General features: G+C 38.3%; 1 protein-coding gene across 8 annotated transcripts in view; it reads right to left on the bottom strand.

The window, feature by feature from the left end:
• The window catches only part of PRKN (parkin RBR E3 ubiquitin protein ligase), a 1,205,440-nt gene that overhangs the window by 545,676 nt on the left and 635,018 nt on the right, over nucleotides 1–24,746 (bottom strand). For all 8 annotated transcript variants that reach the window (XM_005608125.4, XM_005608126.4, XM_070256476.1 and 5 more), the window contains one exon: nucleotides 12,399–12,514. In XM_005608125.4, the coding sequence (XP_005608182.2) occupies nucleotides 12,399–12,514 (116 nt within the window). The remainder of the gene's footprint in view (nucleotides 1–12,398; nucleotides 12,515–24,746) is intronic.

The following is a 24,746-nucleotide window of genomic DNA, read 5'->3' as shown; positions in this document are numbered from 1 at the left end:
TTTTGGAAGTTTTTTCTCTTGATGGTGAAATATCTGACCGTATTGTGAATCCTATTGCAAATTCAGTTTAAAAGTTCCACATTGAATATACTCTTTGTTTTTAAAGTAGCAATGTGAACATATATTTCTGTGGAATACAGCATTATGGTTAAAAACAACGCTGTTACTAAATTTAGGAACTCGTGGAACATGCTTGGAAGTACCTGTGGTACGCATATTACTCATAATTGTGTTCAAACAAGCTGTGATATTCCACCAGTCAAAGCAGAAGCTGTAGTTGTCAAAATTTACCAACACTTTTACAGAAACAGAGTAAGTGAACCTCAAAGTCGCTGTGATAAGATCGATGTTGTCTAAAGAGCACCCCTGGTTGCAGCGTGTACTGTCTGTCTTTGCCGCCAATCATCAAATGCAATCCTAGGAAAGTGTCAGCCTTGAAAAAACTACTTTGTAAATCAACTGTAGTACCTACTGAAGGGTGGCGGAATATGCCACCCCAACCTATGTCACTTTGGCATAAAGATTATTTGGAGCTGAAGCCAACTGGAAGGAAGCAGACACAAGAAAAGCTCTCTGCCCTTCCTTATTTGTCTAAAAGCAGGATGTACATTTGTAAAGGGGTCCCCTCCCCTCTCTACCAGGAAGGACACAAGTTAACCACTGGAGACAACTCTAGACCCTGGTCAGCCTGGAAGACACCAGAGGAATCCACACAGCAAACTTTAGAACCAGCCATATCTTCCATTAGTTCCCCGTACATTCACCTTCCCACAGTTTGCTGCCCTGGAAGTTCAAAGTCCTTTTCCTCTATCTTGTTACTTCTCTACAAATGTATTGTTCTTTGGTTAACATGCTATATAAGCCCAAGTTCTAACCACCCCTTTGAGTTACTCGTCTCTGAGCGCTTCCATGAGCAAGAGCAATGCACCTGTTAATACATTTCTGTTTGTTTTTCTTTTGTTAACCTATCTTTTGTCAGGACACCAGCAGGAGAACATAGGAGGATAGAGGGAAAAGATTTTATTTCCTCTCCTACACTACAAAAGCATTAACTACTTTACATGTCTTCTAAATTTGTTTGTAGTTTGTTCAAAATCAATCAGCGCTCTTTAATCAAAGTGTTCAACTAATCGGGAGTACCCACAATCTTCAGCTTTTGAAGCTTTAAGCAAATATAAATCACTGACAAAGGTTTGCAAGAAGACATTGAAACTAATCCTGTAGAAGTGAAGGAGAAACTGATTAGATTAAATGATGGGCACTCAAATGATATACAAGATTTCCATTCTGAGATCTATAATTGAACTTTTGGAACATTCTGATTTGTGGGAAGAATCTTTCAATGCAACTCCTATTTTTAATTTGATCAATTTGTATTTATATTATAAAGAAGTTAAATTGAGAAAATTTCTGATTTTGCTGCATTTAATGCATTGGGATTTTTAAAATATCTATAAATAAAAATACCTGACAAGATCTGTTGTTCTCCGAAGGAAGCAAAAAAACAGTACTTGGGATAATAGTCTGTTAGAAATATTTACTCATCTTAATTAAAAAACAGAATTGAGAATACGCCCTATCAAAATCTTCTCTGAATTTACTACCTGTAGAGGGAGATTTTCTCAAGTAAAAATATTACGATCTACAGAGAAATATCGATTAGAGGCATTAACAATTTCAAATGCTTTAGTCACACTGCAACTTTGAAGAAGATTGCAGGCAACTGTATTTTTTAAATTTAAAAAAAGAAAGCAATGCAAAAATACAGTTTGAACAAAATGGCTCAGGAGAAAGAACCAGATGTGGAGGCCAGCGATGACAGTGCAAGATGTCAGAGTTTGGTTTCATGGTCAAGGGGCAAGGTCTGGTCCTTTCCAGGGTAATATGCAAGGAGGAGGTGCTTTAGCAGAGCAGGTAATGTCAGCATCCAGTTGGCTGGATGTGAAAAAACGGGGAATGGGCAAATTGGTGCATGCTTTGCTTAAATACATACAAGTTATTCTTTGCACTTTTTAAATGTCATCTTGGCCAAGTAGAAGAATTGTTGGGAAATGCTGGCCTAAAGAAATAAGTTTTGGTACCTGTTTCATAGCAAAGGCACATAGAACGCATTGAGAGGTGTTACCAAGTTCTGCCTTGCCTGAACGAGCCCTTTCCCACCACACCACTCAACTGCTAGAGCATATAGCTCTCATCTGCTCTCCCCTCATCCCATAAAAATGCTTTATCTCAGCTTGAAGCATCTGGAACTGTTCCTTGATTCACAGATGAACTCAATCAACAACCGTTGCGTGAACAGATTGAGTGACTTTTAAGTTATCTCTGATGATAGAGAAGGTTAAAGATTGCTGACATCTGTGTAAAATCGCCTCGCCCCTGACACTGATAAGATAGGATGCTGGTATCTGTGTGCACACTTCTGCACACGAATATGTGGGTGTGAGACATCACAACAGCACATTAAGTAGGCCTTACTGGTGTGAAAATCGACATCTGGACCAAGAAATCCTTGAAATTCCATTCCCAGTGCGCTTCAGATACAGGATTCCAGACCATGTTTTCTTTGATGGAGAATTTGCCAAATTAACAAGAAACGGAGTCAACACATATGACCCTTACTTCCATAAATAACCTTGTTTGTACTCCAGGTTGTTGAGACTATTGCTTATTTGGTTGCAAATAGCTTCGCAAGCTGTGGGAGCCTTAAGGATAAATCTGCACACACTTATTTCTAAATGCTATGGGAAACGCTAGCTACATGTACGATGTTTATAGAGGGCAAGGTAGGTCATATCATTGCTTATCACCAAAACATGTCCCAGCAGTTTAAAATTTTGGAGGATATGAATCAATGCAAATATTATTTGCAATGGAAATAACTTCTTCTCCTCACCAAGTTTATAATCAATTGCTAATTACAAGGATAAAGTTAGAATTAAAAACAAACACACAAGTCACTTACAACATTTTTCTAAGCAAAATTAGCTATTCAAAGACTACGTGTGCACTTATTTCCAGTGAAAAGGAAGCTTAAAAATAACGCTTGACTGTCACCAAAGTCCTAGAGAGGGCCACTTGGAGGTTTTAGCAATATAGCCGCTTCTTAACATCCTCCAACAGAAAATGAGCTGCTTAAAAATCCAGACGGTTACAACATGCAAGGTTGACCTTAACAGATACAAAATTGGTCCAGGAGGATTTGCAATATTGTCCTACTAGAGCCAGCGGGGGCTGCCGTGCCCCCGCGGTGACAGTTAAATGAAAAGGTGAGGCATATGAATTTCACGCACAAGCATCTGTAACACCCCCAGGAAACTCCGCTGATGCAGCCACTCGGATCTGAAACCTACAGAGTTCACTACGGGAGAAATGAAGGTCACTGACTGACATTAAAACTGACACGGCTCACATTTCAAAGAATCAGTGTTGATAAAATATTTCTTCTGTTTTTAAAAGTAACTGACCCCAAAGAATATAGCTGAGTAATCCATCGCCAATGAGTTGGACTTCAAAATTTGGCTTTCCCCTTTATTCCCAATAGCGCCTTAAAGCTCTCCATTGATTTCTGATTAATTTATTTTATTTAAGTGAGTCTTGGAAAATTTCATTAAATTCAGAAGGGATTTTTAATAGGAGAGCGTGGCATATAAAAATAAATTGTTTTGTGTTTGTTGTACTGCAAACAGATTTACTTTAATTCGTATCAGCAAACACTTATTTAAATCTCTTTGATGCAAAGTCTCCTGCGGGACATCGTTGCATCAGTCACGTCTGCACGTCAGTCAGCCTGGGTTTGCCCTTCAAGCAGCCTGCAGCTTAGCAGAGCAGACAGACACGTATGCAGCTCAGTTTTTTCCAACTCTTACTGGTTTTTGAACTGTCTTTGTATCTCACTTTACTGCTGGTATTTTCTTTTTCACATGCAAACCTACCTTCCAACCTCACTAGACAGCCTTGCTTTTTACTGTACAGAAAAAACTTGGCCCATGCAGTGGGGTAAGGTGTGATGAGAGAAAAATGATGCAAACCACGTAGACTTTGGGGTTAGGTCGGTGCAACCAGTTCCTTGTGGTAAGCCAGACATGATTTTTAAAATATCTTAGCCTCAATTTCTTCATCTATAAGAAAGACGTTCAAATAATTCAAAATTAATTTAGGTAAAGAATTGCAAGTCGTTAAGCACTACCTTTGAATTTCAAAGGAGGCAGTGTAATTACCTTTATGGGAGTCTTTACCCACAGGGAGGATTTTCATTTCTGGAAGGGTTTATAGCAGCTCTCCCTTAAGATTGGATCAGATTGAGGTGTGCCATATTTTTTCAGGAAAGAATCATTCACAGCATAAATAGAGAGAACTTACTCCCATGGGGTCTGGGGCACAGCATGAAGTAGCCCACTTCAAGCTAAAAGCCATATCTTTGAAGTTTCCTCTTTCATCTTAAAAAGTTGTAAGATATTCTGTTCTACTCTATAACATACTCCTGTTTATTGTCAAATAAATTTGGTATTCTGATTTACCCTTCTCTATAATGCTATGTAAAATGGACACTTGAAGACACTCCCACGCTTATACAAAAGTATCTTTTGTTCCTGGCATGTTATATTACCTAGCAGTCTGCATACTATTTAGGTCTAACAGGAAAAATATATAGATCTGTATACACATAGAAGGTCTCTAATGCTGTAACACACAAAAAAACTTCCAACATTTTTTCCATTGCAGAAATAAAGTCACCTACTAAAAAAGGCCATGTTAAGGATTTCACTTAAATTTATGTTAGTATGTGTGGCGTCTCTGATGAGGCTCTTCAGAGCCTGATGTTTGGATAAAACCACCAGTTCCCATCTGATGCCAAAATGTCAGGAAAGGATTAAGTTGGTAGAAGATAGCCATTAAGCAATGCCTCAAAAATTAGACAGAAAAAGAACTTATATATTAATTCTACACCATAAAAGAAATGCCGAATATAACCAAAATTAACAAGCGAATTGACAAGAGAAGCCCAAGACATAGCAGATGCATTCAAAGGGAAAGTAACTAAGATCCCCATTTCTTATCCCTCTTTGTTAAATGAAGGAATGAATGCATACCAAAATACTGTCAAATGATAGCTACACTCCCTCAGGAACACCAACAGCAAGTACAAATGGACTTCGAGATAAATCTTTGCTAATCTCCAAACCCAAGTAAATCTCTCAAACCTGCAATCCAAGGCAGCATTGTTTCAAGAGGCTGAACCAATCTTATTTTAAGACATTTTTGAAAGCAAGAAAATTATAAAAACTAGTTATAGCAAACAAAAATAACACCCAAAACAAGTCTTTACTGGAAGAGTCGAGGAAAATTGCAAGGTAGTACTAATTCTTAGATTTAACGTCCTACTGGGAACTGAGTTTTAAAACATGTTTCTGGAAGATTAAATTTTGACTGTGCAAACTTAGTTTGTCTTCAGCTTTGTAACCTGAGGAATGGCGAACAAAGGTGAAAAGAAGTACAGGGATGGACTAGGCAGCTTTAGAATGAGCAAAGAGGGGGAAGAGTGGGAATGATTCTTTTCTCTTTGCCAAATGATATCATGGTAATGATTTTTCTCTTTTGTATGTTTTCAAATTTTACACTTTGAAATTTCAAGAAGAAGAATATTGTAAAGTAAGATGCAAGGAGCACAAAGACTGTTTTCCCCAGGAGGTAACTGAAATGAGAGTGAGCTCTGAGACACACATATGTAAGTCTCACATTGGCTTTGCCCATGTCATTTTTATGTGGTCGAATATTGTTATTCCTGAGTCTGGGAATTTTTTGAACCTTTTTGATGTAATTTCTATTGGAAATACTTAAGAATACAGCCATTCTACCTTCAAGTGCTGTTACTTTCTGCTGTTGGCTCAAGTTTTCGCTTTTAGTTCAATTCAATACTTCTTAATCATTAACCTAAGACTATCAACTGATGACCTTGAGTGGATGAAGATCAACTCACTGATGTAGGAAGTAGAAGGGACTGTAAGTCTGGATGGCAGATGCGAACCTGCTGGTTCACACAAACCCTCAGGACGTTCTGGCTCTCAGATGGTTCACTTTTTTCTTTAAGAGAGGAAAATATTTTCTATACCCTGTAAACTCAAAGGACGCGAATCATGTAACTGACTTAAAATTTAAGCCTAACACCTGGAAATGAATAGCACATCTATCTTATATATTTTTCTACATATTACAACCACATACGTGTGTTCTGGAAGGCAGTATCATTGGAAACCTCATCTTTACTTCTGCAGCTGTTGGCAAAAGGGACCACAAACAAATGTCTTCTCAAATGATATGATCGATTTATAAGCTGTGAACAAGCACTGTTCCTATCTTTTGCAGTCCTTTAGAACCAGTCAGAGCCTTACAGATTACCTACTTCAATTCTTCGACTTGATAAGGAATCTCAAGGCCTAAGAGATTATGCTATTTTCCTAAGGTCAAAAAGTTAGCTTAGTGGTATTGAATATCCTTGAATATAATTTATTATACACTTGTTAAGAATTTTTATTAAGAAGGTAGACGAAAGAGATTTTTCTCTCTTTTTATGCAAAGTATATGTTTATAGAGCACAAAAACAAATAAAATTCTTTCTTTGCTGCCAATTATCTACAATCTTTTTCAGAGGATAGAAGCATAGTGAATACTTCCAAACTCATTCTATGGGGCCAACATTATCTTCTTTTTTTTTTAAAGATTGGCACCTGAGCTAACAACTGTTTCCAATCTTCTTTTTTTTCCTGCTATTTTTTTCTCCCCCAATCCACACAGTACATAGTTGTATATTTTAGTTGTGGGTCCTTCTAGTTGTGGCATATGGGACACTGCCTCAGCGTAGACTGATGAGTGGTGCCACGTCCGTGCCCAGGATCTGGACCAGTGAAATCCCAGGCCTCCGGAACAGAGCGTGCAAACTTAACCACTCGGCCATGGGGCTGGCCCCCAGTGTTATCTTAATACCAAAATCAGACCACGACAATATAAGAAAAGAAAAATACAGTCCAATATCTCTCATGAACATAGATGCAAAAATCCTCAACAAAATGTTATCAAATCAAATCTTAAAAAGTATAAAAAGAATTATACACAATAGTCAAGTGGGATTTATCCCAGGTATGAAAGGCAAATTCAACATTCCAAAATGAAGTAATGTAATCCATCATATCAATAGACTCAACCAGAAAAATCACATAATATATCAATAGATGCATAAAAAATATTTGACAAAATCCAACACCCATTTATCATAAAAACTGTCAGTAAAGTAGGATTAAGGGTAACTTCCTCAACTTGATAAACAACGAAAACCTATAGCTAACGTCATACTTAATGGTGAGAAACTGGAAGATTTCACACTAAGATCAGGTACAAGGCAAGGATGTCCTCTCGCACCATTCCTTTTCAACATCATACTGGAAGTCCTTACTATACAGATTGGGAAAGAAGACATAAAATTGTCTTTGTTCACAGATGACATGATCATCTATGCAGAAAATTAAAAAGAACCAACCGAAAAATTCCTGGAAAAAATAAGCAATTATAGCAAGGTTGCAGGGTACAAGGTTAACATGCAAAAGTCAATTGCTTTCCCATATACCAACAATGAACAAGCGGAATTTGAAATTAAAAACCCAATACTATTGACATCTATATCAACATCATCCCCAAAACTGACATAGTGAATTATAAATCTATCAAAACATGTATGAAGCCTATATGAGAAAAACAACAAGACTCTGATGAATGAAATCAAAGAAGAATTAAACAAATGGAAGTATTCCATGTTTGCGGATAGGAAAACTCAATATTGTTAGGATGTTAGCTCTTCCCAATTTGATCTATATATGCAATGAAATTACAATCAAAATCCCAGCAAGTTATTTTTATGGATACTGACAAACTGATTCTAACATTTAGATGGAGAGGCAAAAGATCCAGAATAGCCAATGCAATATTAAAGGAAAAAAATGAAGTTGGAGGACTGACACTACCCGACTTCAAGACTTACTACAAAGCTACGGTAATCAAGACAAGGTAGTGCTGGCCAAAGAATAAACAAACAGATGAATGGAACAGAACAGAAAGTCCAGAAATAGACCCCATAAACATAGTCAACTGATCTTACAAAGGAGCAAAGGCAATATAAAAGAGCAAAGATAGTCTTTTCAACAAAAAGTACTGGAACAACTGGACATCCACATGCAAAAAGACAAATCTAGACAGAGACCTCACATCCCTCACAAAAATTAATTCAAAATGGATCATAGACCTACACGTAAAACATAAAACTCCTGGAAGATAAGATAGGAGAAAACCTAGATGGCCCTGGGTATGGCATAACTTTTTAGATACAATATCAAAGGCCCAGTCCACGAAAGAAATAATCAATAAGTTGGACTTCATTAAAATTGAAAATGTTTGCTCTGCAAAAGACAATGTCAAGATTATGAGAAGACCAGCCACAGACTGGGAGAAAATACTTGCAAATAAACAAATCTGATAAAAACTTATCCAAAACATGCAAAGAACTCTTAAAGCTTAACAATAAGAAGCAAAGAATCCAATTAAAAAATGGGCCGAAGACCTTAATAGACACCTCATCAAAGAAAATATACAAACAGCAAATGAGCATATGAAAAGATGCTCTACATCATATGTCATCAGGGAAATGAAAATTAAAACAACAAAGAGATATCATTACACACCTTTTAGAATAGCCAAAATCTAGAACACTGACAATACCAAATGCTAGCACAGGTGTGGAGCAACAGGAACTCTCATTCATTGCTGGTGGGAATGCAAAATGGTACAGCCATTTTGGAAGCCAGTTCAGTGGTTTCTCACAAAACTAAACACTCTTACAATATAACCCAGCAATCATGCTCCTTGGTATTTACCCAAAGGAGTTGAAAACTTATGTCTATACAAAAACCTGCACATTGATGTTTACAGCAACTTTATTTATAGTTGCCAAAACTTGGAATAAACCAGGATATCCTTCAGCAGGTGAATGGATAAATAAACCATGGTACATCCAGATAATGAAATATTATTCAGTTCTAAAAATATGAGCTAACAAACCATGAAATGACATGGAGGAAACTTAAACGCATATTACTAAGTGAAAGAAGCCAATCTGAACAGGCTACATACTGTATGATTCCAAACATATGACATACTGGAAAGGGCAAACGTATGGAGACAATAAAAAGATCATTGGTTGTCAGGGGTAGAGGGTAGAGCACAAAGAATCTTTGAGGCAACAAAAATATTCTGTACGATGTTATAATGATGGATACACGTCATTATACATTTGCCCAAACTTAGAGAATGTACACCACCAATGTACTGCTCTAAAAAATATTGTCTTCAAAATTCATACCTTGCATTAGTATCCTAAGGAATGCACAGAAAAAATATTTAAAGATAGATTAACGCTATCCTCTAGTTTTAATCTACTATGGGGTTAACTATGTCTAATTTGACTAATGATGTATGATTGGTGCACATACAAAAATAAAATAAACATAAAATACAAATAGATACCCCCAATTTTTATTTTCAAATATGTAATTTATAATGACTTTTGATTCACCTTCAGGAATACACAATATTTCAAAATCAAAATCAAAGGAATATATCTAAAGTTGAACTCACAAGTCAGTAAAGCTTATATTAATAAAAGACACACTCACATCAAGTATTGTGAATAAGAAAGTAATTGCAGAGGCCGGATCTGTTTTCTACATTCTTCCTAAAGCTTTCATACTGAGAAAGTATTTCATTCTTCTCTCACAATAGAAAATGCAAATGAGCAAGAAATGTTCAAACTTGCTAATAACAATTTTAAAAACCAAATATTAATTACAAAAATAATTTCCTTTAGCAAATTGGCAAAGACTAAAACTATGAATGTAATGTTGGAAAAGATGAAGGAAGAAGCCCTCTCAAACATGAGCATCACAATCTAAAATGGGGCAGCATTTCTGGAAATAAATTTAGCAACTACGCATCAAGAACCTTCAACATGTCCATTACCACTGACCTTCTATTTCACTTTCTATGACTGTGTTCTTAGATTCAAAGCATGTAATCAATGACTTCTGTAAAAGGATATGGATTTTAGTCTTAATTTAATGTGCATATGTTTTAATTAGAAGTAATCCAAATCACCAACAATAGAGAAATGATTAAATGAGGTAGAGTATTCCCATATGATGGAATCTAAGGTATCTATTAAAAATAAAACTTGTTTCATGGAATATTTTATGGCAGAGGATATTTATCATGATGCCATGTTAAATGGAAAAAGCCAGATACAAAACTAAATATACAGCATGATTACGTATAGCACACACACACGTGTACACCATATATACATGGAAATATTCAGGCATACTCAAGATACTGGAAAGAATTAAACTCAAATCTTACCAACTGTGAGGGTAAAATTTCTAACACTTTTAATATTTTATTGTGAGTAAATTATTTTTACAATAAAAAATAAAGCACTAGTAGGAAAAAAAGACCAACAGCAATCAGCCAAGTACAATGTAGCTTTTATGACATCCCTATGCATGACTCCATCAACATAAAAGAGAGTCCCTTTCTCTATCCTACACATGGGGCATTCCTCTGCTGCCTTATATGAGAAAAGACCTTATTCAGTCAAGTGGTTGGTTATATACGCACTTAAACTTAACTGAATACAGTAGTTTCTATTTATAAAATCACCCAGAAGTAATAATAGGAAAAATTTTATTGCAATCAACAATATTATTTTTCCAGCAATTATCTCCCTACATATCTGGTAGGTGGCTCATTTCCTTCAAAAGATGTTGAGACTTATAAAGGTGACAGCTTAGCAGCAGGAAATGTGGAGGGCGATGCTCATAGTAAGACAGCATGATCAACACCACATATTTTAATGCCATCTTTCTCAACTTTAATGGAGGGTTTTAAAACACTGGCTGGTGGGCTGCATTCTGACTTACAGAAAAATGTTTTGAATTTCTCTTTAGAAAAATTGAAAAGTGACTTTAACGACCTATTGCTTTCAGAGAGCTGAGCCCTCCTTTTCAGCAGTTTCCAATTCCTTTCCTGAATTACCAGAAGAATCGGCTGTCCTTCTTGCATGTTGAAGACACTAGCCATATACAATCATTCACCTTGCCAAGGGCGGTTGAAATGCTGCGTTTTAGGCAATATTGTGGTGTTGCCTGCCACAGTAGGAACTATGTATGCAGCAACAGGAAAACATCTCATTTTTAGTCCTTCTTGGAGACAAGTTTGTTCAACAGATGTTGTTAAGGTTTTCAGTCTTCTATTAGTCAACATTTTTATTTGAATTTACTAAACCTTTTAATCTGAATTTATTTGAATGCTTTATTCAACATTTTTATTTGAATTTGTTAGGAGTATTCATACCTGCTAATCACGAAATCCTAAGAGTGTAAAGCAACTTTAAAACGCCTTCTAGCACAGTCTGAAGGACCAAAGAGATACAACAAATAAATGACCAGGGTATTTAGCTGTCTTTGCTTAAAAGTCTGGAACAAAAAAGATTCTTTGACTTTATTCATTAATTCATTCTGGCATTTCACTAAATGTTCTTCCTGTTATCAGGGCTAAGACCTCTCTGTTGCAACGGGTGCTTCTAGCCAACCTCAGAGAATATATAATAAAGTGAATTTCTTTTACTCTGTTCATTTGAATAGTGTGGAGTAAGGACTTCTACTCTCAACCATCTTCTGTGCAGATGAAAAAGCACAGTGCCCTTGGTTCCCAAACTATATATCAGATCTAGATATTTCCCCTTTTTCCAACAGAGCATCTCCACATTTTCTTTCTTTCATTATATTCACTGAGAATTGAAATAACCAGGTCCAAACTAGTTACCTGCTTTTATTTTGGGGGGTATCAATATAAGCAAATTGCCAACATAAGTACAGACAGATATGCAGAAGAATTGAAGTGTATAGAAAAGACATTTTTAAAATAAAATGTTATGGGCTATATAGTCCAAGAAAAAATGGTGTTCATAAATTGTTATTGCATTCTGAACATTAGCATCATGTGTTAATTTATTTTAGAACTCTCTGATATCATTACATGTGTTTATATTTTAATATCAACTAAGATGACACTATTTTTAGATATAAGTCATCTCACTTATATCCGAAGACCCTATTTGACTACTGACTAAACTGAGGATTTGGCATTTTAAATAGTTCCATCACATTAAATTATACCCACATTGGGCAGACAGCATCAAGGTGAAGCTGGCATTCTTCAGAGAAATCACTGAGGAAGGTTCACAGGAGAGGGTGCTGTTGGAAAGCAAGATGTTGAGAGTAACAGTGTTCTCAGATGCTTACCTGATGTCTGTACATGTTATGCAGGTGATGTCTCGACTATTGGTCGTGATCAGGTTCAAAGCTACTGAAGTTTCCTTGTCAGCGGTCGGGTGTGCTCCACATTTAAAGAAAAATTCCTGAAAGAAGGAGAAATACAATCACACACGGAATCTGGCTATTTCCCCCTCTCTAGACATTTCCACAGGAAACAATCTCTTCAGGCAAGAGAAGAAATCTATCACTAGGTAGATGTTAGAAATAAGTCAGCTTCAAATCTTTTTAGGGAAACTAATGCCCTTGTGCCAAACTAGTCAACAATTCCCTTCTTAGAAGGGTCCTCGTGTCTGTGTTTCTGTGCTAGTCTTTCCTTCTTTTGCTCTTGCAGCCACGGACCGGGGGGAAACACTCTGTGCCCCTGGTTTAGCAATGCCCCTTGGTGATAAGTGAGTCTAGTAGAATAACACAGTGTAGATACAGAAGGAAGCTTGAAATAGTATCTCGCAAATGAGGAAAGGGAGATGCTGAACCATGAAATGATTTGCCCAAAGTCAAACAATAAGAGATGAAGCCAGGACGTTACCCAGACGTCCTAACAAGAAACCCAGTGCTTTCCCTACAGCGTCCCTACACGGTTGGCCAGTTAGCAACAAGAATGTGGAGCAGAGTAAGGAATCAAGGGATCCCAACTATAAATAAGCATGCAAGTACATGCAGACTCACAGAGTAGCAGAAGGTGATTCTCCCCAGCCTAATTTAGAGCCTTGTGCCTCTTTTTGCCTCTTTTCAGCATCCCAGAATTTCTTGGGAGATACAGCCCCCACTTCCCACACCAGGCACCTGGGAATGTTCCAAACCCATACCTCTCTCCTTCTTAGATCCTTTCCCCAGACTCGTCCTGCACACACTCCTTTATTTTAGCTTTTCACCTAAGTCACATTCTTTTGATTGACAGCAGTTTCCCTTCTCAGTCAAAATCTTCTTTCTATTCTTTGTTTCTTCCTTCTGTTACTTCTATATTGTCCACACCCCCCTCTCTACCCTTCACACACCAAGGTGTTTGGTCAGAAATTGCTCGGCTTCATCCCAAATAGTCTGTACACCTTCCATGATAATAATACCCACGAAGCCAAATGTTCTGCGACTGCAAAACCTTGATACAAATGTATCACTGGATGCCAGAATGCTTGCACACTGCGCTTACTCCTCCATTGGTGAGTAACTACTTGGATGTGGAAAGTATCTTCCCGTTAAGGACTAGACCTGGCGTCAACAGATTTTTAATAAAGCACCAGATGTTCAATGTTTTCGGCTTTGCAGGCCATGCGGTCTTTGTCACACTTCTCAAATTGGCATTGTAGCCTAAAAGCAGCCATGGACAATATGCAAATGAATGCATGTGGCTGTGTCCTAATAAAACTTTATTTATAAAAACATGTGGCAAATTGAATTTTGCCCACAGGCCATAGATTGTCCACCCCTACACTAGTCTCTGAGATATTTGTGGAATCTCTTATTCATATTTGTATCCTAACAGTGCCTGGCAGAGGTTATACATTGGATATATTTTCTTAAATGAAAAATCAATAGATTTATTTAATAAATGCTACTGGTGTCCCTTTAAACATTTGACAGCACCACCCTTAATTTGTTCTTTCCCTTCTTGTAGCCAAACTAATCTCATTCTCGTCCGACCTGACATACAGTGAGCAACACCTGTGGGTCTCCAGCTTTGGCGTGCATCAGAATCACCCAAGGGGACATTGCTTGTTAAACTAGACATTGCTGGATCCCACACCAGATTTTTCTACTTCAGTAGTTCTGATGAGGGGCCAAGGATTTGCATCTCTAACACGCCGCCAGGTGATACTGTTACTACGGCTCTGGGGATCAGACTTTTGAGAACCATTGAGTTACACCAACATTACAGTAAAAGGAGTAAACTCTTCTTATGCTTCAGAAGACAAGAACTGTAGCAGACCTCACTTATTGCATCTGAAAATAATGCCATATCTCAAGTAAAATGTATTACTCTCCAACAACTTGGAGTGTGCCATTGTACTGAGAAGCATCTCAAAGCCAGGTGTCTGGAATCCAGGCTGGTCTTAACTGAAAGTGTCTTACTAATCCCAGACAGTATAGCTGCTAGTTAGCTAGAACCTATCCTAGCTGGGGCAAATGGCATAGTAGCTGCCCACCTGCCTGTAGTTGTCAGCCCCACAGATGAGGGTGTGCCAATAGTCTTGCTACAATTGATGGGGTGTGCAGTGCATCTGAAGGGAACCCATTCGGGTGGATCTATGGAGTCCTACCCGTGAGCCCAGGTCTTTTTCTGGAGCAGCATGGAAATCATACTGATTGTTCCCTTTTCTTTTTTAACAGGGAATATTGTCCTGTTCACTCAATCTTTTGAAACTTTACAAATCGTTCAAAAAGGCCAGTTCAAGGGTATTGAAAAAAAGAAAAGATCTAAAGCAATTCCTGGCCACCAAAAGAAAAAGTTTGGAGGAGACGACTGACCCTTATGAAATACATTGAGCTAGCTGTGACTGCTTTTTGCAGACATGAAAAAATCCTTACTCATAACACAATGTAGTTCCTCCAAAATAGCTGAGTTGGCTGGACTATTGAGAAGGTATTTCACATACAGATAAATAGATAGATAGTATTTATATTTTTTCTTAGCTTGCAGAAATCTACCGATAGATGTTCAGCTAACAGATCACAAACTGCTCCAACATCAGATAAAATTCAGCCAGATAGAAGCAAAAATTCTATTTATTGGATACGTTGTGTGTTTACAGATAAGAAGCTACAGATATTTGGAAAATTCCACTAATTCGTATGGTGTGATCAAATTAAAATACAAATTACCAACTCTGGTTTTAAAGTATGTATGTCTTATCAGTGAATTTCAGAGTTTTCTCCACAAATTTCTATGAAAAGAGGTTCTTCTGTAGTACTAGAGTAATTGGCAAGAATGGTGGAGGGTCTGAGATTTCCCCCAGCTTTCAAGCTAACAGGTTAGTCTGCCACAGTCTTGTGGATGCTGGCAGAAGACAGGAGACTCCTGGGTCAGAGACAAAGGGCTGCATGACTCAGAGCCCAGGCAGAAAGAAGTACGGACGCCATGTTTATGTCAGTTCTCCTGCGCCCCAGCTCCCACCGGGATGAAGTGGATAATTTAAGCTAGATGCAACAAACGCAGTGGTTCTGCATCACAGCTGAGGACCATGAGGTTAGGGAACGCAGATCTCTTACAAGGAGCGGTAAGAAAACCTTCCTTTGGTCCTGAAGGGAGACACTGCCTTTATCATACCGGATAATAAGCAGATCTTCTCTACAACTTCCTTGCAAAGATCGTCCAGAACAAAAGGGTAGTTAGCACTTCCCTCCCAGGATGTGCAGAAACATGAGAGAACCCTGGAGCACTGTCTCTCAATAGTAATAACACCTTTTCTTACAGATTAATCACAAGAGCGATCTGGTCATTTCCTGTCCTATACACCCAGTGGGCTGGCATCTTCAAAATCTTTCTGATATTTTCAGTCTGCATTCAAAACACAGAAACAATAAAGCAACTCAAAACAGAAGTAAGGAGAACATTTTGAAAAAATTGTACCTTGGGTATCTCAGCATGCTCAAAAAGGGTTGTCATCTCACAGAGAGCTGCGTGATTCTTTTGGAGTAATTGTCTGTGACTTCTTCCTTTCTGTGTTTTGTTTCCCTTGATTGTTCAGGTTAAAAAAATTAAGGATGCCAAAGCTAGAAAACTCTTCTAGCTAGAGTCCATGTGATGTGGTCAGAAACCTGAGAGTACCATGAGATCTGGTCATCAGGGGCATGACACCATCTGATCACCACGAGGGGCCCAGAGGACACTTCAAGCTGGGCTGAGTGACAGCAGTTATGTCCCAGAGCCAGGCTGCTCGAGGAGGCATTACTCTAGTTCCAGTGCATCTGGGGTTTGACTAGCAAAGTTACTTCTGTGTCACTGGGGAAACAGTCCCCTGTGGGTGCAGCAGGGAAACATTCTCGTTCATTCAGGAGGACATCTGTCAATCCTTGTTCCTGAGGGAGGACAGGATCCTTAAGTGTCATTAATAAAGAGTGTCAAGGGGCCCATCCCACCTTTTACAAATGCCAGCTCACAGATAAATCAGCTACAAAAAACCCAAACAAAACAAAAAAACAAGTCCTGTTAAATTAAATGAATTCCTCCACCTAGCCAGGGGCTGTAGCCCCCACTGGCTGGCTCAGTTCATTTAGATCCATCTACTCAATGCTGGGAAGCCATAATTAGCTACGAAGCTAAAATCTAGGGCAGTAATTGGCCTTTTTTTTTAATGATAGTGTAAACTATTTTTAAAAACTGAAAAAAAAAATCCCAGAATAAAACTTTTAAAAATGTGCTTGGCTTTACAATGTGGCCGTGTTAAATGTTATAGAAGTGTTTTCTACCTTATTAGTACTAAATAGAAAATTCAAAATCCAGCAGAGTTGTATTCTTTAAGTTCTTGGAAATGTACTCACATTTTCACCATTTCTGTGAATGAGGCTATGATTTTTTCCTTCTGCTCTCACTGAGTTGTTACATTTTATCATAACTCACCCATCCTTTCATTTCAGATCATAGAGATCTGACCCTCTAACTGAATTAGAACCCATAAAAATCAAAGATGTACCAAGAGAAAGACCTGTGAGCGTCTCAATCCAACTGCTGGTGGCATTCCTGGACTCCACCCTGTTCCTCCTCGCTCCACTATGCCACTTGTCTCATGACACTCATTACCAGTGTCTCTCACAAAGGGGACAATGATAACAAATACAGGAATGAATAAACAAACAAGCAAAATCTGAAAATTTGATTAATACCAAGAACTCAACTGTATAAAAACTTATAGGATCAGACACTTATGAGTCAACTCCAGGCACAAATTGATGTGTTCCAAATTACTACAAGAATAACTTGCAACTACCATCTGGAAAGTCCCGCTTATCCCAACCACAATCTAGTTTCAAATCTGAAAAAATAGCAATGAGACCTGACTTCTCCTTCGCCCATGAACCCTCTAACAGCTTTTACTGAACTTCCTAAAGTTAACTATTTTTACAGGTATTGCTTAACAATTATACATTTTCCAAATAAAAAATGGTTTCCATCTTTATGAAGAGTTAAACTCCGTGTTAGTCTCCAAATCCTTCTGAGTTAGTATCACTCAAAGGAAACATACATTTCTCTTGATTCAGTAAAAGGGGCACACAAGTTTCACTAGAAGCCTGCAGTGGGTCTTTGGTTTGTACTAAACAAGTAAGTGACTGTTCATTTTCATGGGTCAGCGTCAAGTTAGGGAAACGGGCCCTACTGGGTAGTTTAGCTGAGCAAATTTAATACTGGGTTTCTAGCTGCAAAGGTGGTGGAAGCCCAGAAGAGCTAAACAGGGACAGAAAGCCATCTGAGGTCAGTAATGTCAGGGGCTCCAACCACCTGGAGCTGGAAGACGGTGGGAGGAGGTGGCATTACCACCGCTCAGCAGCTGGGCTGTCTAGTGGGAGCTGGGAGGATGAATGAGACGCAGCCACTGCCAGAGCTGCCTCCCAAAGAGATAGGGGGAAATATCCTGGCTTTTGCTTTCTCTCTGCCCTCCCATCTCCCACTAGTGCTCTCCTGGGCAAAGCCAGCCTGAAGCAAGGAAAGGGAGCTCTTGAGTTGTTTTTGGCCTTGGCCAGCCCAACATGCCAAGCAGAGAGGGGAATGGCACGTGGATCTGAAAGCAACCAGGTGACTGTGCACCATCAGGAGGCAAAGCCAGTCTGTAAAGCCAAAATTCTTCAACTTTCACCCTTTGTTAGTGGTGACATTCTACTTAGCCTCCATAAAAGAAAAAAAGATACTTTCAGATATGGTTCTATAAAATGTACTAAATAAAGATACATAAATATTTACACTGTCTATGTACTGAGCTTAAGTTCAAATAAGCCTGTCAAAAGATTGTCCACCCAAATTTGCAAATAAGATGAGCTGAGGACACAGGGCCATTGTCTTTCTTGATGAGATAAAGTAGTAATAAGCATCTTACATCTATATCAAAGAGGTCCTCACAGTTACCAAGTTATGACAGACAGCCTGTCACTTAGAATCAACCTAAATGTGTCTCACAGACCTAAAAATTCTGTCAGTAGCGAAGAACAAACAGCCACCCCCAGCTCCTCTCTCCTCAGACACGGCAAGCCTAACAGTTCCTCCTTGGGTTAGACGCAGATTCTTTTGTAAGAAGCAACTGTTAGCTTGAAGTCTTATTATCCATTCAGAAGTTTCACTATTAATATTAATACTAGGGTTTCATTTTTCTGTAAGCTAAAAACATGACAAATAAAGCCTAATTACCACACTCTCTGCCTGGTACAGAAGTCAAGCCCATAAAAGAGACGTGTCAAAGCCTGTTCATCTTGGGATGCTATTAGTGGTCCTCAGCCTCCATGCTGAAGTGTTAGACTCACTTTGTGTTGTATAAATCTAGCAAGTAATTACATCAGTTTGGATATAAGATGACTACGCAACTTGTTAGATTGTCTAATACTTGTAGACTCTGCTGATTTAACAATGCCAGTTGTAAAGTTAGGATACAACTAGATAAACAAATAAGACCTAAAAAGTTAATGAGTCTGTTATCACGTTTAATAACAAGTTTACTTTCTCTTAATGAAGTGTTAACAAAGTCTCCAGATGATATGCAAAGTTTATCAGGAAAAAGAAAATCAATATACTCCCACAGAAAGCAAAAACTATGTCAGAACTTTGCTGAGCAGGTCAGTTTCTGACCACTGTCAAGCCTTAAGGAAGACTGCCCACCTTCACCAAACAAATACAGGATTTTAAAAATTTTATCTTATTATCAAAGTAAAAAGTACAAACCAGGTCCGTTCCCTAGGCCAACAGATAATAGGTAATAAAAATAAAATTCCAAAATCCAAAAGGTTCTGAAAACACAAAGTTTTATTTTTTTCTCTAAATTTTGGTATTAAATTTCATTTATGGAAAAATCTGACATGAACTGTCATGACATTATTCCTAGTCTATATTTATCCAACTTATTGTAACTATTTATACTTTTCTCTGCAAAATTACTGTTTTTTAAAAATGATAGGGTGTAGACACTCCTGGAGAAACTTTAGAGTTGCAACATATGAATTGCATAACCTTTCTAAAATCGAAAAGTTTCTAAATTTAAAAACCTTCTCACTCTCAGGGTAGATAAGTGATTACCATTCTGAAACATAAAATTATCTTAAATTCTTACTACTCCAGCAGGATGACCATTAAAGAGACATAGACTTTTATGTTAATCACTACAATGGCACTTTTAGTTCAGTCCAAATTAATAGTTTTAGTCAACTTGAAATACGTATATAAATAAATCCATCTATACTTGTAAGTTTCCCTTCAATGCCGGATATAAACAATAAAAAGTTTTTAATGGCACATGCCTTCAAGATGAAAGCTACAAATATAACAACGCTTATCTTTGCCTTCTACACCTGGATTGTAAGTTCCTCAATGTGCCTAGTTTATTCCATCATAACATCACTCAGTCATAATTTATGGTTTATTATTCTAAGAATTAAAGGGGGTTTGTTAGAGAAGACATTTCAAATGATTCCTGAAGAGTAAAATAGAAGGTTTAGGGTCATTACTGATACTTATAAAACGCATGAATTTATATAGATGGCTTTGTTCAGACAAGAAGAAACAATCCTACAACAGAAAATTGAACTCACAGCTGTAGAGAACAGATCAGTGGTTGCCAGAAGCAGGGTGGGTTGGGGGTGGGACAAAGGGGTGAAGGTGGTCAAAAGGTACAAAATTCCATTTATAAAATAAATAAAACAAAACAACACAAAACAATCCTCTTCCTCAGCTCTAGGCAATTGCTCAGACATGCTCAGATCTCTGTACCTCTCCAGCCCAGGACGAACAGGTGGATCCGACTTAGTCAGAATACAACATTCCCCTATCTGTGACCACAGCAATACACCTGTCTGAGAATCAAGTCAGTGCTCAGGAGGGAACAGGGACAAGAGATGGAGAGACAGAGCCCCAGTGACAGTGTTTGTGCCCTGGGTTCAGCTGTGCCTGCTCTCCTCCACTTACATAGTTTATTACATCCACCTCAAGTAATAACTATGCTTCCAGGGATTTTTTTTCCCCATGTTTGTTCATTAAGAGAAAAATGTGACACTTTCTACTTGCTCAGCCCTTGACCAGAGGCTGGGGATACAAAGGTACATGAAATCCCTGAAAGAGTCCATAAGCCTAGAGGAGAAAGAGAAACTTCAACAAACATTTGCATGAAATAATAGTAAATACCTTACTGATGCCTGAGCACTGAGCTGTGTGGGTGTGACAATGATGAGCAGCTTATGAGAGAAGGAGAAGGCTTTGCTTTCGAAGGGGTATTTGAACTGGGTTTTAAGGTGAGAATTCACCAGGTGAAGAAGGAAGAGAAGTGTGTGCAGGAACAAAGGTGAGCAAGAACTTGTGCTGGGGGTTCAGACTTGCTGGAGTTTGGTGACTTTGGGGTGGGGGATAACGAAAAATCTGGGATTCTCTGTGTGCATAAATATTAAGCCTGTCCCATGACACTCGCGCTTTGATACCCTGGAAATGGGCTCATTAAATGACTCTCCACTGCCATTCTTCCACCAAAAGAAGGACTGAGGTATGACAGCAAAGAATATGCACCATGACTCTTTCTTTGTCACCAAATTTGGAAGGTCACCTTTTCAAAACATTTCTGATTGTCACTTAGTAGTGCATTTAAACTTCCAAGACAAATTTCCACATTCTCTTTCAGACTGGAGAACAAGGTTTTTTCTTTTTTCATTTACTAGCTTGGAGAAAGAAAGCTTTCACTCCAAGGCTTGTGCCCTAGACCAGAGGACGCAGCTTTTCCTGACATCTAACTTATTCCCAGGAATTGCCGGCCATTTCAGGACAATCTGGTTAATGATTTGCACACATTATAGCAGTCATTCTTCTTTCTCAAGGTCTTACATTCAAGTGACTGGTTAGTTGCTCCAGTGTGGTCCCAGCTTTCCCTGGATTTCCAACACCATTCCAATAAAGTTTGGGGGTGTCACTTCCCTCCAACAGCAATATAATAGCATTTACTTATGTGATGTTCTCAGCTCAGTACATAAGTTGAGCATATCTTCTCTTCCAATTTGCAGCCTAGCCAGACTAGAAAAGACAATATTCATTATTCTAACAGTGATTTATTTCCTTTAGAAGAAAAGGTTTCATCCTCTCATGTGTCAGCTTGAAGGAACATAACAGCATCCACAGCATTTGCTAGTTTCATGTTTAGGCAAAGCTTTCCAGCTTCTGTTCTCAGATAAACAAAATAAGACGTTAAAATATTTTGCCATTAACACAGAGTGTTTCCTTTTGTAATCTCCCACCACCCATTCTCTGTTCAATTACAGGATTCGACCTCCAGGAGAGGGTATGTAAACAAATATCTGTTAGCTGGTAATAATTTGCAGAAAACTGAGGAGGTAGGTCATAATTTTGAAAAATGTACAATGACTCACCATCCTTAGACGAGTTATTGTGTTCCCAGCATTTTCTAGGCAATCTCTAGAAGCTGGTAGTTAGTTCATGTTTATTTCCAAAGGTGCAAAAACCTTACTCTAATCAGCAATGGTAAATAATGTAAAAGAACTATTTAATCAGATCATTTTCCTAGTTAGTTATCCTCCAGATCAAGCACACTGGCCCTGAGCAAGGCCTTGAAGCCTTTCCAACCTCACTTGTCTCACCATCTTTCCCTCCCCTCTGCCCCTCCCAGTCCTGCCACAAAGACCCTTTTCCTGTTGCCCTGAACGTTGTGCTCTCTTTGGTCCCTTGCACATGATCCCCCTACATGGACTGTCTTCATTCTCCTACCTTCACCACTCAGTTTGCCTTTCAAATCCCCAAGTGTCCTCCAGGCCTCAGCTGACATGTCACCAGCCCCCAAAGCCTTTCTGATTCCCTGGGACTAGGTGAGAGGCTTTTGCATGTTACCCCTTGTTTCTTTGCGTAGCACGTTTAAAGCCCTTGCTTAGTGGTACTGACACTGCCTGCTTGTCTATAGGACTCACCAGAGGGCGAAAGACTTGAGGGCATTTCATGCCCATGGCGCCTGGCACAGGGCCTGGACTCAGCAGCAGTCCAAGTGGTGGAAAGAAGGAGTTCTTTCAATGTATTTGAAAAATAAGAAAGGAAAGTTCAGAAGAACTCTCTCAGGCGTGGGGACATGCCCTAGGGAAATAGATTGATAGGAAATACTGAATCACCCCCTTTTGTATTCTTGGGAATTAAGTGTTCTTTCCTTCCTCTTTTAGTCCACCCTTCCTCTTAACTTTCACTGCTGTTGTAGTTCCTGTTGCTGAATCTACTGTGCTGGTTATTTGGAAAACAGCCTCCACTTTCTGGATCAAGTGGTGGCAGAATGATGCTGTCACTTTTCTCTTACAGCCAGACGCTGAGAAATACAGCAACTGCAACCGCGACTTCAAAGTGTCCCATCTGGGCATGGAAAGTGCAAGAGAAACATACCTTTCAGTGGCAATAATTCACAAAATGATAATATAACTTGGTTTTTGGCTACCAGCAAAGAGAAATATCGAACAATAAAAAAAATCCTAGCTTTAAAACATTTTAAATGACTTTAGATTTGGAATCTAAACTTTCTTTCCCTCAAAAGTCCTTGTTTCTTTGGCAAGGAGAATTTAAAGCTTCTTTTTATTCCTGTTTTCTTTATTGCAGGCACCACAAGCAACCATAAACACTCCACTCAAGACGAAACTGGGCAAAGGCAGGGGCTTTATACACTTTAAACATTTCTCGCATTTTCTACATTTAGTTTATTTCCTCATTAGAAAAGGAAGAAAATAAAGTCTAATTTGTCAATTTCCCTATGAACTATACACAGCCAGGAAAAGTAAGATGCATAGACCTAGGAAATAAATGTTACACAGAGTGTTTTTTTATCTTAAGGCAATTTCTTTACAGCAGTTGTAGGTTCACAGCAAACTTGAGGGGAAAGTACACAGATTTCCTATATACTCCCTGCCCTTATATATGCACAGCCAGTCCAGTTATCAACCTCCCTCACCAGAGTGGTACATTTGTTACAATTGATGGACCTACCTTAACACTTCATAATCACCTAGTCCATACTTTATCTGAGAGTTTACTCTTGGTGTTGTACATTCTATGGGTTTGGACAATGTATAATGACAGGTATCCATCATTATAGTATCATACAGATTTTCACTACCCCCAAAATTCTCTATACTCCACTAATTCATCCCTTCCCATCCTCCAACCCCTGGCAACCAATGAACTTTAAATTTTCTCTATAGTTTTGCCTTTTCTAGAATATCATGTAATTGAAATATAGGCTTCTCAAATTGGCTTCTTTCACTTAGCAATATGCATTTAAGCTTCCTCAGTGTCTTTTCATGGCCTGATAGATTATTTCTCTTTAGCACTGAATAAGATTCCAGTGTCTGGATGTACCACAGTTTATGTATCCATTCACCTACTGAAGGACATCTTTGTTGCTCCAAGTTTTGGCAATTATGAATGAAGCTGCCATAAACATCCACGTGTAGGTTTTTGTGTGGACATAAGTTTTCAATTTCTTTGGGTAATTACCAAGGAACGTGATTGCTAGATCTTATGGTAAAAGTGTTTAGTTTTGTAAGAAACTGCCAAACTGTCTTCCAAAGTGGCTGTACCATTTTGCATTCTCACCAGCAGTGAGTGAGAGTTTCTGTTGCTCTGCATTCTCACCAGCATTTGATGTTGTCAGTGTTCCAGATTTTGGCCACTCTAATAGGTGTGTAGTGGTCTCTCATTGTTGTTTTAACTTGCATTTCCCTGATGATATATGATGTGGAGCATCTTTTCATATGCGTATTTGCTTCTTGTGTATCTTCTTTGATGAGGTGTCTGTTAAGGACTTCGGCCCTTTTCTGTTTTCTTACTGTGTGTCTTTGTATATTTTGGATAACAGTCCTGTATCAGATGCGCTTTTTGTAAATGTTTTCTCCCAGTCTGTGGCTTGTCTTCTTGTAATGTTGACATTATCTTCTGCAGAGCAAAATCTTTTCATTTTAATGAAGTCCAACTTATCAATTATTTCTTTCATGGATTGTGCCTTTGGTGTTGTATCTAAAAAGTCATGCTACAGGTTTTCTCCTATCTTGTCTTCTAGGAGTGTTACGGTTTTGCGTTTTACATGTAAGTCTTGATCCATTTTGAATTAATTTTTGTGAGGGATGTAAGGCCTGTGTCTAGATTCACTTTCTTTGCATGTT

The sequence above is a fragment of the Equus caballus genome, chromosome 31, assembly GCF_041296265.1.
Source record: "Equus caballus isolate H_3958 breed thoroughbred chromosome 31, TB-T2T, whole genome shotgun sequence".
Taxonomy (NCBI): domain Eukaryota; kingdom Metazoa; phylum Chordata; class Mammalia; order Perissodactyla; family Equidae; genus Equus; species Equus caballus.
The sequence above is the reverse complement of the archived record's forward strand: the minus strand, read 5'-3'. Positions and strand labels throughout refer to the sequence as shown.